At 56.7% G+C, this 12,954-nt stretch overlaps 1 protein-coding gene across 1 annotated transcript; it reads left to right on the top strand.

Annotated features, from left to right (window-relative positions):
* The first annotated feature begins 367 nt into the window (after positions 1-367).
* On the top strand, positions 368-12,655 carry ST3GAL1 (ST3 beta-galactoside alpha-2,3-sialyltransferase 1). The gene is made up of 6 exons (XM_065895436.1): positions 368-679; positions 6,463-6,659; positions 7,812-7,991; positions 9,278-9,323; positions 10,446-10,565; positions 12,482-12,655. Exons 1-6 carry the CDS (start codon positions 368-370, stop codon positions 12,653-12,655), a joined length of 1,029 nt encoding a protein of 342 aa, XP_065751508.1.
* Positions 12,656-12,954: the final 299 nt, after the last annotated feature.

Genomic DNA, 12,954 nt, shown 5'->3' with positions numbered 1-12,954 from the left:
TTGGATGGGAAAGGAAATCACTGTTATCAAGTTTCGATTAAAGCTTCATGAGGAGACATTATCGGCTGTTTAAGGATTGCTGAGGAAGCAGGCCGCTTTATTTCCTGAAAGACAAATTATACGCCAGCAGAGGCACCCCGCCACAAGTGGTCCGCTTAGCCTTTGGGTGTCGCGGGTGATGTCGGGCACAGCCGGGTGGCCGTTGCCCAGCAGCAGTGGCCATAGGAGGCTTTGAGGCTCCCTGGGGCTCCCCGCCTTGCCTTGCAGTCGATCCTCTGTCTCTGGGATCTTTCGTGGAAGTTCCTCCTCAATTAGGCGCGATTTCCTGCAGCCCATCCCTGGGAGGCCCCGCGTCAGGAGAGCAGAAATGGCGACCGCGAGGAAAAGAATTCTCAAAGTGCTCACTTTACTCACCCTCTTCATCTTCCTCACCTCCTTCTTCCTGAACTACTCCCACACCATGGTGGCCACCGCGTGGTTCCCCAGGCAGATGGTCCTCGAGCTCTCGGACAACTTCAGGAGGCTCGTGAATTACCCCCACAGGCCCTGCACCTGCGCCCGCTGCATCGGACAGCGCAAGGTGTCCTCCTGGTTCGACGAGAGATTCAACCGGTCCCTGCAGCCGCTGCTGACGGCCAAGAACGCGCTCCTGGAGGAAGACACCTACAGCTGGTGGCTGGTGAGAGCCGGGGCTGAGTGTGGGTCTGGGGGTGAGATGTGGGCGGCCCCTGCCTGCCAGACGCTCAGACCCAAGTGTGCACCAGGGGCCCTGCCAGGCGCTTGGCGGGATTCAGAATACTGGTCATCCGTACGTTCGTTGGTTCATGCATTCAGCCTCTGTTATTGAGGATCTCCTGTATATATTATAACTCAGAGCAGAGGGCTCTGTAGCAGTTCCCTGTGTCTGCCGTAACAGGTGACCGCACACTTGGTGGCTTACGGCAACAGAAACGCATTCTCTCGCGATTCCGGAGGCAGAAGAAGCCTGAGCTCAAGGTGCAGGTTCCAGGGATTAGGACTTGGGCATATCTGTTTAGAGGCCACTACTTAACGCACTCTGGGTATGGAGAAGCCAAAAAAAAAAAAAAAAAAAAACCAGATCGTTATTCTCATGGAATTATATTCTGGCAGAGAGAGACAGATAAGAAACAAATAAACAAGATAGACTCAGATAGAAGTGCTCGGAGGAGGATAAAAGGGGTTTGGGAGAAACTTGGGGCAGGGGCCTCTGTAAATGGGCTCGTCGGAGAGGGCGCCGGCTGCGGGAGGATCTGGGGAAAGTGCCGCGGGTCACGGGGACAGCGAAGTGCGAGAGCACTGGGGCAGCATCCGCTTGGTGTGTTGGAGGAGCTGGAGCTGTGCGTGGCCGTGAGCGCGGGCGTCCAGGAGTGGGCAGGACCCACAGCCAGGAGCCTGGGGTTTGTTCTAAGTGCAACAGGAAACCACTGTAGAATTTTAACCAGGGGAGGTCCATGATCTGATCTAGTTGTTGAGCACAAAGTGGATTGAAGGGGAGTGAGAAATATCCATTCATTGAAGACTTATTGAGCATCTATTAGATGCCAAGATACTGAGATGGAAAGAAACAGCCTTGCCTTTTTAGCTTGCAGGGATGGTTGGAGGAGAAGGAAAAGCAGACCAGCACAAGGCAGGGTGATATGTGATAGGCACCCAGGGTCCCTGGGTTTTGCTCCTGACTTTCTATATTTTATCAAGGGTGATGTTGAGGAAGCTCTTCGTCTCAGATTCTCAGATTGAGGTAGTAATAGTCACCTCACCAGGTTTCTCTATAGCACCGCAAATGTTAGGTTTTAACATTTTTATTTATTTTTGCTGTTTCCACGGGCAAGGGAAAATGAATTTGCATTCTTTCAGCACTTAATGAAGGCTGAATGTTTTCCCATGTGGCTCTTACCGTTTCATCAAATTGTCCTCCCACGTCCCCACCCCAGCCCTTATGTGCAGTCCTCCTTTGCTGGAGTTTAGCCTCTTGGAAGGGATTTTGCAGGGTAGGAAGGAAGGGGAGAAGGTTCCTCATGATAGAAATCAACAGAAAGGAGCAGGGCTTTAGAGCTTCTGGGTTCCTTGACAACACACAGACCACATGTTTTGAGTAAAGAATCAGGACGCCACATCTGACAAGCACTCCCGTCCCTCCAGACGGAGACACAGAATATTGAAATAAAAACCACCCTGGGGGCTTCCCTGGTGTCGCAGTGGTTGGGGGTCCGCCTGCCGATGCAGGGGATGCGGGTTCGTGCCCCGGTCCGGGAGGGTCCCACATGCCGCGGAGCACCTGGGCCCGTGAGCCATGGCCACTGGGCCTGTGCGTCCGGAGCCTGTGCTCCTCAACGGGAGAGGCCACAACAGTGAGAGGCCCGCGTACCGCAAAAAAAACAAAAACAAACAAACAAAACACCCTGGGAGTTCCAGCAGGCACCGTAGCTCTGCATAAAGGCCCCCAGACAGCCAGGACAATGTCTGACAGATCCAGATTTAGGACCCCAAACACAGAGCCCTGCTTTTAAAGTATGACGTGCCTGGTGGGAAATGCCCTGAAGGATGCTTGGCTGGCGGGGAGCCCGCAGAAGGTGATTGATGCCAGGTGTCAGAGGGGCTGGCCCTAGACATGCTGTTCCCCAGACCTATTCGGGGCCCTGGTTTGGAGCAGACCCCTCGTGTCTGCTCCCTCTTCTACTTTGTCTCCGGGATGCGGGGAAGGACTTGACTGAGGTCACTCAGCCATCCATACAGAGCCAGGCCTGGGACCCGGCCGCTCACCCCAAGGCACCCTTGCTTTCCCGTCCTCTTGCCCACCGCTGCTCCTCCAGACCCACATGGGAGGGAGGGCAGGCGTGGGGGAATCAGGAAGAAGCCTTCAGGAGCTGGGGGCTGACAGCTCAGGTGCCTTGGGTATCACGAAGTCCCCCATGTCCTGCGGCAGTGGGGTGATGCTGGCTGTCTCAGCCTCTGCCTCCAGGCTCTGCCTTAAGACTTGATGCTTCCTCAGGGAGCCTCTGACAACCAGCAGCAGCCACTGCTTGGGCGCTGATTGTAGACAAAGAAATACACTGCTTGGAAACTAGGCAGGAAGAGTGAGAGGGGAGAAGGGTGTCTTGGAACTTCTGCCCTTTCTCTCCTGCGTGCATGTCGGCAGCCCTCTGGGACTTCCGTTGTCATTTACAAAAGGCAGAGAAGTCAGAGAGTTCCTTCCCAAGGAAGACGGGGACATAGCGGTACTGACCTGCCTCATCTACCCCAGCTGGTGAGTGGATGCTTTAGGGCTCTAATCCCCAGAAACACAGCTCGATTCCAGCCCGCTGTCCCCGAGTTCTACTCAGCTCTGTACTCACCCCGTGGCCTAGATCTTTCCCTCTCTGGGCCTCAATCTCCGTTCCTGCCAATGAGTGTCTGAAACAGAGCCAAGGTTCCTGAAGTGTGAGCCGGTGGGGCAGCGTGATTCCTGGTGATACAGGGGCAGGGCCTTTAAGAGCATCGCATCACGCTCAGGGCGAGGATGTCATTCGGCTTTAATTCTCTTTCCATCTTTGAAGTTGCAAGGATTCAATGTCGCTCCTTGTTTCATGATGTGCCTCTAACACCTGCCCATCTTGGTTCTAGCAAAGGAGGGCGGCTTGCCTGGGCAAGCAACAGGATGGAGCTGGAATCAAATAAAGTGGTTTTGTTTTCATTGTACTGGACACTTTCCTTTTTTTTTTGGACAGATTTTTTTACTTCTGCCAAGTAATTCTTGCTTTCCGCTTGTGGCAGAGATATGAGATTTCCTTTAAAAATAAACTTGCTTTTTAAAGTGAATCATTAAAGAGGGGTAAGTCAGTAGTAGGTGGACGGGACAATGTGATGCTGCACTCCCAGCGTGGGTACCCTGCCGGCCGTGAGCCTTCAAACCCCGGGGCCCCCGAGGCAAAGCAGGCACATGTGTCACATAATAGGTGCTCAGTAAATACTGCTGAGCGCTGGATTAAAGAATGCCGTGTTGCTCCCTTAACCCAGCATACAGTGTCATGCTCCCCGAGGCAATGACATGGATGGAGGACACTCTCTGGTTCTGAGCGCATCTTCACATTGTCAGGGCTCTTCCTGGGTGGGGGCCCCCGTGGAGGTCCCTGCCGGGCAGCTTGGCTGTGGTCCTCGATCCCAGGGGTTCTCAGAGTGTGGTCCCTGCATCAGTAGCAGCATCACCTGGGAGCCTGTGAGAAATGGCTCTGTTGCCCAGATGTCACACATTAGCCCAGGTGATTCAGGAGCCTGGAGCTGCCCCAGGAGATCCTATCGGAGCAGGTGTTTAATCTGGATATAATTTTTGTCTTATTGTCATAAAATATACATAACATAATATTTATCACTGTTTTATAAGTGTGCAATTCCATGGCATTAAATGCATTCACGATGTTGGGTTACCATCACCACTACCCGTACCTGGCACTTCCGTCACCTCCAACAAAAGCCCCTTGTATCCATTAATAACCACCCCCCTCAGCACCCCTCTCATCCCTCAGGCAGCCATCATTCTACGTGCTAGAATTTGGCGATTCTAGTATCTCCTGTAAGTGGAATCGTACAATATGTGTCCTTCTGTGTCCGGCAAATAAGCCAGTGAAATAACACTTAGCATAAGTGTTTTCAAGATTCATCCATTGGGAGCATATATCAGAATGTCCCTTTTTTTATAACTGAATGATAGTCCAGTGTCTGCACGTTCCACGTTTTGTTTATTCATTCTCCATCGATGGACACTTGGGTTGTTTCCACCTTTTGGCTATTGTGAGTAATGCTGCAATGAACACGAGTGAACGAGTATGTGCTCATGACCCTGGTTTCAGTCCTTCTTTTTGGTTTGTTTTTGTTTTTGTTTTGGCCTCATCTTGTGGTTTGTGGGACCTTAGTTCCCCGACCAGGGATTAAACCTGGGCCCTCAGCGCGGAGTCCAAACCGCTGGACTGCCAGGGAATTCCCTGGTTTCTGTTCTTTTTAATACTTGGGAATGGAATTGCCGAGAAAACACCAAACAGTTTTCCACAGTTGCCGCGCTAGTTTACATTCCCACCAGCAAGGCACGAGTGTTCCAGTGTCCTCACCTACGCTTGCTATTTCCCCTTTTTCTTCTATTGTAACCAGTGATGTTTCTAAGTAGAAGTGTGTCTGCGGTCCTGATGTCGTTGCCTGCGGCTCCCGCAGCATGTGAGTGTCTTAGGCTGGAGGAGATGCTGGGTGGTTTTATCTATTCGACCATCCGGGCCTCCTGGTGTGCCTCTCCTTGGGGATGCTGATTCCTCCAATGCCAGGTGGGGACCAGATGCCTGGGGATCTCCCTACGCGATCCCCCCGTCACTGACCTCCTAGACAGTGGCCAGAGCAGCTGCTAGCCTCACCTTTCTCTCCCAGCCCCTCTCCTGTCCCTGGGGCTGCGAGTGACTGGTGGGACTCACCCCACAGCCACCTACCCCTCCCCAAGCTCAGGGACTGGGCTTTCCAAAGGTCGAGGTTCCAGGGCTCTGAGGCAGGGGTGATGTTGTGGGAGAGACTTCAAGGTGGGTTTATAAAAGCCTGGCTTCAAATCCTGCTTTGGATTCGAGACACGTGCTCAACCGACCTGGGCCCCAGAGCATCCTTTCTCGTCTGCCTTTGAAGTGGCATAGCCCTGCGGCTTGGTGACACAGGCAGGTGCGGTGCTTCTTAGGAAATCTCTCCAGGTTTCACTCTGAGTGGGGAAGTAATGTGCATCAGCGAGTGGTCACTATGCAGCGTGGCCGGGCTCCCCGCGAGACAGTGGACGGACGTGGGTGTACAGAGAGAGGGCTCGATAGGGAGACCCACTCATCCCACTTTTAGCACTGAGAGTCCTGCTTCTAGGGGAACCCCTGGGCCAACCAGGGGGCTGGTCACCCTCAGGATAAACCCAGTGTTTGTCTCTGCCTGTGGGTCAGAGAGGTCCCAGGGCAGCTGACCTTGGGTGTGGGTGTGAAAACAATTTGTTAAGCAGACATTGGACTCCTTGATGCATCCGGCAAAGGGCTGATTCTTGAGTCTGGCTGGAGCCTGGTGGTCCTGGGGCTGCAGGAGCTGAGAGGCGGGAGGGTGAGGGGAACAGAGGGGAGGGGAGGCGATTGTGAAGGGTCACCCGACCCTTCTCCCATGTGCTTTACTCATACCAGCCAGTCTCATTGCGTCGAGGCCAGAGCTGTACCTCGCACATAGTAGGTGCTCAATAAACCTTTGTAGAATGAGTGAATGATCTCTTGCCTTCCCATCTCCCTGAGTGGCCCTTGGGCTCCTGGCAGGGGAGGTGGCTGTCTGAGCCACCTGCATCTCCAGGTGCCCAGCGGAGAGAAGGGTACTCGGGAGGGGCTGGGTCACCAACCACAGGGGGCTCGGGGCCTGGCAGCGGGGGCCAGAGGTAACACATCCAGACTGACTGTGTCCTGCGTCCTCCGCCCACAGAGGCTCCAGCGGGAGAAACAGCCCAGTAACTTGAACGACACCATCAAGGAGCTGTTCCAGGTGGTGCCCAGGAACGTGGACCCCCTGCTGGAGAAGAGTTCGGTGGGCTGCCGGCGCTGTGCCGTCGTGGGTAACTCTGGCAACCTGAGAGAGTCCTGGTACGGGCCTCAGATAGACAGTCACGACTTCGTGCTCAGGTGGGTGCCAGCCCCTCGCCCCCCAGGCCACCCCGCTGCCCCCCAGGCCCCTAGAGCTGCAGGGGGCTTCATGGCTCAGCGTCAGGAGGTCAAGACCCCAGTCCGGGTGTGCCCAGCCTTACCTGGGGACCCCGGGCCCCTCACTGCCCCCTCTGGGCCTCAGTTTCCCCATCTGCATTGCAGATGGACCAACAGGGCCTCTCTGGATGGAGAGAGGAAACCATACACAGAGGTACCCAGGGGGCTGGGAGCTTGGCCTTGAGAGGCCTGGCCAGAGGGCAAGACTAACTTGAGGACTCTTGTTTAATCTTTAAAATCCATCCCTGTCTGGGAGTTCCCTGGCGGTCCAGTGGTTAGGACTTAGCACTCTCACTGCCGGGGGCCGGGGTTCCATCCCTGGTCTGGGAACTAAGATCCCGCAAGCGGCGCAGCCAAAAAAATAAATTAAATAAAAGCCATCTCTGTTTTGCCATCTAGGCCGTAACATAACTATAACGTTTAATGTAAAATACGTTTCCCTGACGCTAAGTAAAATGGATGTTCCAGGGAGATGCCCCACGTCTCTCCCGCATTTCTTGTCATCCCCAAACCAGTCACCCAACCCAGGGGCACCAGTGACTCAGATGAGAAGCGCAGGCACCTTCTAGAACCATCCCCTGTTTCTGTGGTCTCTGACTTTGTCTTTAGACCACTCACCTGGCCTCAGGGAGCCTCAGTGTACCTGGTGTCCAATGGGCATGTCCATGGTGAGGGGGAAAGAGTCAGGTTCAGGGTCAGACAGGCCCTGAGTTCAAGGCTGCCTCTGGGTTACTCTGTGTCCTGGGATAAATTCTTTGCGCTCAGATTTCTTTGGCCATAAAAATAGGACCATAAAGTACGTGCTGGACACCGTCATCACTAAGCGTCAATGATGTGCGTCACTGGACCAGGACAGAGTAGGCCATCGACGGTGGCGATGGTCAGGCTCACTCGAGATCATAAATGAGAAAACAGTAGCAAAAGCCTCTGAGCTGTGCTGCAATTGCCCCCATTTTACAGATGCGGAAGTTGGGGCCCAGTGGAAGGGGCCCAGCACAGCCTCGCAGAGCTGAAGCTGACCTTCAGAATCGGTGCCCCAGGGTGATGCCTGTCCTCTCTCCCTCCCCCTCCCAGGATGAACAAGGCCCCCACGGCAGGGTTTGAGGCCGACGTGGGCAGCAAGACCACCCACCACCTCATGTACCCCGAGAGCTTCCGGGAGCTGGCGGAGAACGTCAGCATGGTCCTGGTCCCCTTCAAGACCACTGACCTGCAGTGGGTGATCAGTGCTACCACCACAGGCACCATCTCCCAGTAAGTCCCCTCGGGGCGCCTGGATGAGGGTCACTGCTTGTCCCGCTGCTGCTCCTTGCTGTGTGAGGGCCTCTGAGCCCCCCGCCATGCTGTTCCACCCCCTACAGCCATGCTCGTGCTGTCCCTCCCCCGGAGCACCTCCCCTCCCCAGGCCTCCTCCTGGAGGGCAGAGCCCCAGTCCCCCGGCCGCCTCCAGACCCTGCAGCTCTTCTTGGTACCCCTCCTCCCATCACCCCGATGCACCTGGAGCTCCGGCCTTCCTCTTCCTCATGACTTCCCGCCCCCCCCCCAATAGACCTCCCAGGTTTGCTTCCCCAGACACCCTGGAAACCCCTCGGGAGAAGGAGCCCCGCTGGAAAGGACACAGCACGTGTTAGTTCTGACCCCGTGCTCATCTCTGGGGTGCTCCCCGTTGATGACAGCCTCCGCCCACCCCCGCTTCTCAAACCATCAGAATGGCCCCGGCCGGGCTGGGGGGCGGGCGGGGAGACCGGGCGAGGAGCACGTCGGCTCCGGCTGCCTTGAGCACCGAGATGCCCACGTCTTCTGATTTGTTCCGGGCACTTGGCACGGGTCTCAGTGAATTCCCACTAGTCCTTCTCATGACCTCCAGCCTCCAAGGAGACCCGGAGGCTTGGCCCCTTCGCAGAGCCAGGCTCGCACCTGCCTGAAGAGAAGTGGCTTGGTGCCCAGATGGCCAAAAGCCTCCTTGTCTGAGGCCTGGTTAGGAAGCCCGAGGGATTTGGGTGCGGGAAGCCTGGTGGCTGTGCTCGGAGGAGGAGGGCAGTGAGGGAAGTGGGCGCAGCCAGGGGAGGAGCTAGACCAGCCAGGGCTCCGCTGCTGGCCCCTTCCTCCTGGTCCCACAGGCTGGAACGTGACTTGTCGCCGAGGTAGATGCAACGTGAGGCCAGGTGGCCAGGCACGTCTACCGTCATCTTGGGGGCAGATGAAAAGGGGGCCATTGTGGGCCTATCAGCCAGCGTCCCAGCAGCGGGGGATGGGTGTTGTGGGCCCCGCTCCGTGCTGCTTGTGCTGTGTGCACGGCTTGGAGCAATCCCGCTTCTTAAAACTTTCTGGGAGAAGGCGGCATAATGCAGCAGCAGGTCCTCGAATGGGCCACGATCGCCCTCTGGTGTCCATAATGGGCCACTGCGAGGAGGTGGGGTCCCTCGGGGAATGAGTGTGCTTTCCCGCTTGCCCCACCTGCGTCTCCGGCTGCCCCTACCAGCTGATGCCCAGGCCGCCAGCCCCCTCCCATATTAACCACCTGCCTTGTCCTCCCGCAGCACCTACGTTCCTGTCCCCAAGAAGATCAAGGTGAAAAAGGATAAGGTGAGTCAAGGCTCAGGTGCCTTGTCCCCTGAGCTCAGCCTCGCTTTCAAGCCTCTGCGTGAGGATGGCGGAGATCACCGTCTCCCCCTCTGCCAGCATCTGGTGGTGGAGAGCCCCTGGGCCCCCGGGCTGGTGGGGCTGGTGGCCCCCCGCTTAGAGAGTGGAGAGACGAACCCTGGAGAGGTTCCCTAAGCCTGGACCCTGGACCTGCAGCACCACCCGGGAACTTGTCACCAATGCGGATCCTCAGGCCACCCCAGATCTGCTGAATCAGAAACGCTGGGTTTTTACAAGCCCCCCAGGGATGCTGGTGCTGTTCGAGAACCACTGCCCTACAGCATGAGCATCTCCAAAGCCAGACCTCGTCACCTGTCTCCATATCTGCATCTTCCCCAGTGGGCCCTGGAATGGGGTTGGCTAAGATGTGGACAAAGGGCAGAGGGATGAAGGAAATGAAGTGTCCGCCACACCAGACGTTTGCATACACTGTCATGTGTAGATGGAGAGATCAGGTTCAGAGAGGTCAGGTAACTTGCCCAGAGACACACAGCTAGTCACTGTATGGCTGGAGCTGATGTCTTCCTGATGGTGGCTGTGTGATATTGAGCATGTCACTTAGCCTTTCTGAGCCTTGGTTTCCTCATCTGTAACATGAGGAGAGGGAGAGCTGGCATGCGGGGTCATTTTAGGGACTGGAGATCATTCAGGCCCATGTGAGGCAGAACGGGTGGCTCGGTGTCTTCCTGCAGTGTGACAGGAGTGTCCCTGCCCCCAGCTCATGCTCTTCCCTGGAACCTTCTCCTGCAGCCTCACGTCCCACTCCTTGGCCGCATTTGATTGTAATTCAGATGTCACCTTGTCTGCAAGCCTTCTCACCCCAGTGCCTTATCTCCTTTCTCTGCTTTGTCTCCGTAGTCTCATCATTCTTTTCTAGCATCCTCTGTGTCTCCGTGATTTAGGTCACGATCCATCTTCTCCACTAGAACGTAACCCCCCACCCCGAGTGCAGGGTTATGAGTTCCAGTCACAACAGGGTCCCCCGAGGCTACAATAGCGTGTGTGGCACCTAACACAGGCCTGGTATCCTTCTCCAGACCCCTCACCGTGTCCTCCCTCCCGCAGATCCTGATTTACCACCCAGCCTTCATCAAGTACGTCTTCGACAGCTGGCTGCAGGGCCACGGGCGGTACCCATCCACCGGCATCCTCTCGGTCATCTTCTCACTGCACATCTGTGATGAGGTAGGACCCCCTCCCCCATGCCTGCCTGCGCCCCCCCCAGGGGGTCGGGGACCGAGGGCTCCTCATTCTGTGTTCTCAAGAGGGGCGGCGAGGGCGCCTGCAGTCAGGCAGACCTCCATCCCCACTCCCGGCCCCAGCGTAGCCTGTCTCTTCTAGAAGCTCCGATCCTGTCTCTACGGTGAGGCTTGCACTGTCTCCCGCACGGGAAGTTTTGGGGAGTAGCCGTGTTCTCTTGGTGTGTGAGGTCCCAAGGCAGAGCCTGGCCCAGCAGGTGGAAGCTCAGATCTGATCTGGGGGCAATATAAGCATATCTTGCCCCAGGAGTATATTATAATCGGGGGAGGTGTCTGGGGTTGTGGTTTCGGTCTCAGTTGCTCATCGGAATCATCTGTGAAGCTAACTTCCGGCCCCCAGGCCACAGCCCAGCCCACTTCCACCAGAACTCCTGAGGTTGGAAACCCGGCACCCAGGGGTTCCACTGTTCACCGAGGTTGAGAATCAGTGATTTTGCCAACCGTGTGTTTCCGATCATGGACTCGGCTCGCCGTCCGCCAGCCTGGGCCTGGGTTTCCATCGATGATCTGGGGTGCTTGCTGCCCCTGGACAGTGAAGCAGGATGGGGACCACAGTGCCCCCTGCTTCTTCCCTGGCCTTGGGTTCAGGCTGGGCGCTCCGCTGTCCCTTCCTGTCACGTACAGCCCATCCCCGCCCTTGCCCCATCAGGCTCATCAGTGGACATCGCAGGGAGGAGGGGTCGAGGGGGTAGCAAGGCCCACCCACCGTCTCTGCCTCGGTTGTTCAGCCACCATCTTCGCCTGCCCTTCACCCCAGAAACCATACCTGCCTCTCATCTCCCCACCAAGCCCCTACCTCCAGCTGGCTGGTCAAAGAGCCCGTGGGCTTCTGCCTCAGAAATGCCCCTCCTGTCCCTTAGCGTGTGCTCTGGGGCGGGCCCGTGTCCCTGCTGGCATTTTCGGAAAAGGCTGCACTTGCCACGGAGCTGCCTCCTGCCCCTGGTGGGTCCCCGCCCCTGAAAGCTGTCTGCCATGCTGCGGCCCACATAGCTTTCCCTCTCTCTGGAAGCCCCTCCTCCCGTCCCTTCCTGGTCACCTTCTGCTCATTTTCCAAGACCCAGTTCAAGTGTCACTTGCTCGAAAGAGCTCTCTCTGCTCTCTCCGGCCTCCTGCCCCTCCGTCCTCGGTGCTGAGGGAGCCCCGGCGTTAGCCCCTGTCCCCCACGGGGGCCCGGTTGGTGCTTGTTATAATTTAGGAGCGCCAGGGGCTGAGACCTGACTCCTGCATCCCTGATCGCGCCAGCATCTGCCTGAACTCTGATGGATTTAATGCAACACCTGGCACAGAATAAGTGCTCCGTAAAAGTTTGTCATGCGTAAGAAGCACCCCCGTGCCCCGCCCACCGGACAGTGAGGACCCCCGGACCAGATGGGTATTCGCCCAAGGGAAGGCAGGGATCAGAGCTACCGCCCACCTCACTGTGGTCATTGCTCTTGGCCCCATTTTCCATATGAGGAAAGTGAGGCTCAGAGAAGTGATTTGGGACTTGCAGGATGTATGAGCAAGAGGTAGAGCTGGGATCTGGGGCAGGCTGCTGGGCTTCGAAGCCCTGCTCCTCAAGCCTTGGAGAAGAGGTTGTGCCTCCCCAGAGGTGGACCCAGCACCCGCAGGGCCACCCACAAGCAGTAGCCTCCCACTGTGCGCTCTGGCATTGGACTTGACTTTTACTCAACTTGCCTTTGCTTCCCCAAGCCTCTGGGAGTTCCAGGCTCCTGGAGAGGGGTTTCTGTGAATCCTTGGAAGTGGTGTTTACAGATGCTGGGGGTGCCTGCAGGCTCTCTTTGTCAGAGGGTCCACCTGCAGCCCTGCTGTCCGGCTCTCACCTGTGTTTTGCCCCGGCAGGTGGACTTGTACGGCTTCGGGGCGGACAGCAAAGGGAACTGGCACCACTATTGGGAGAACAACCCGTCGGCGGGGGCTTTTCGAAAGACTGGGGTACACGATGGGGACTTTGAGTCCAATGTGACGGCCACCTTGGCATCCATCAACAAAATCCGGATCTTCAAGGGAAGATGACGCTGTGAAGGGCTAAGGACAGTTGCACCAGAGCGCACCTCTCCACATCCAGCCCCAGCTTCTCGCCGGAGCCATTGCGCTCTGGGAACTTGGAGGGCCGGCCTCAGGGGTGTGCCCAGGTGCCCCTCGCAGCCTCTTCCACCCCAACATTTGGCAGCATCTACTCAGCAAGGTTGCCGAGCCCTGCCAGGGCTGCAGGGCAAGTCTCAGAACCATTCTGGGGTGGGGAGACCCCTCTCGCTCCTGTTCCGGGCTGGGGAAGGTGGGGAGACTGGGGAGAGGTCCAATCCGAAGATTCC

This window comes from Phocoena phocoena, chromosome 17, assembly GCF_963924675.1.
Source record: "Phocoena phocoena chromosome 17, mPhoPho1.1, whole genome shotgun sequence".
Lineage (NCBI taxonomy): Eukaryota > Metazoa > Chordata > Mammalia > Artiodactyla > Phocoenidae > Phocoena > Phocoena phocoena.
This window is presented reverse-complemented; position numbering and strand designations above follow the sequence as displayed.

Coding starts and splice junctions, on each gene's coding strand:
- ST3GAL1 (XM_065895436.1), top strand. CDS start 368: ATGGCGACCGCGAGGAAAAGAATTCTCAAAGTGCTCACTTTACTCACC. Junction 680..6,462: donor ACACCTACAGCTGGTGGCTG/GTGAGAGCCGGG, acceptor CTCCGCCCACAG/AGGCTCCAGCGGGAGAAACA. Junction 6,660..7,811: donor AGTCACGACTTCGTGCTCAG/GTGGGTGCCAGC, acceptor TCCCCCTCCCAG/GATGAACAAGGCCCCCACGG.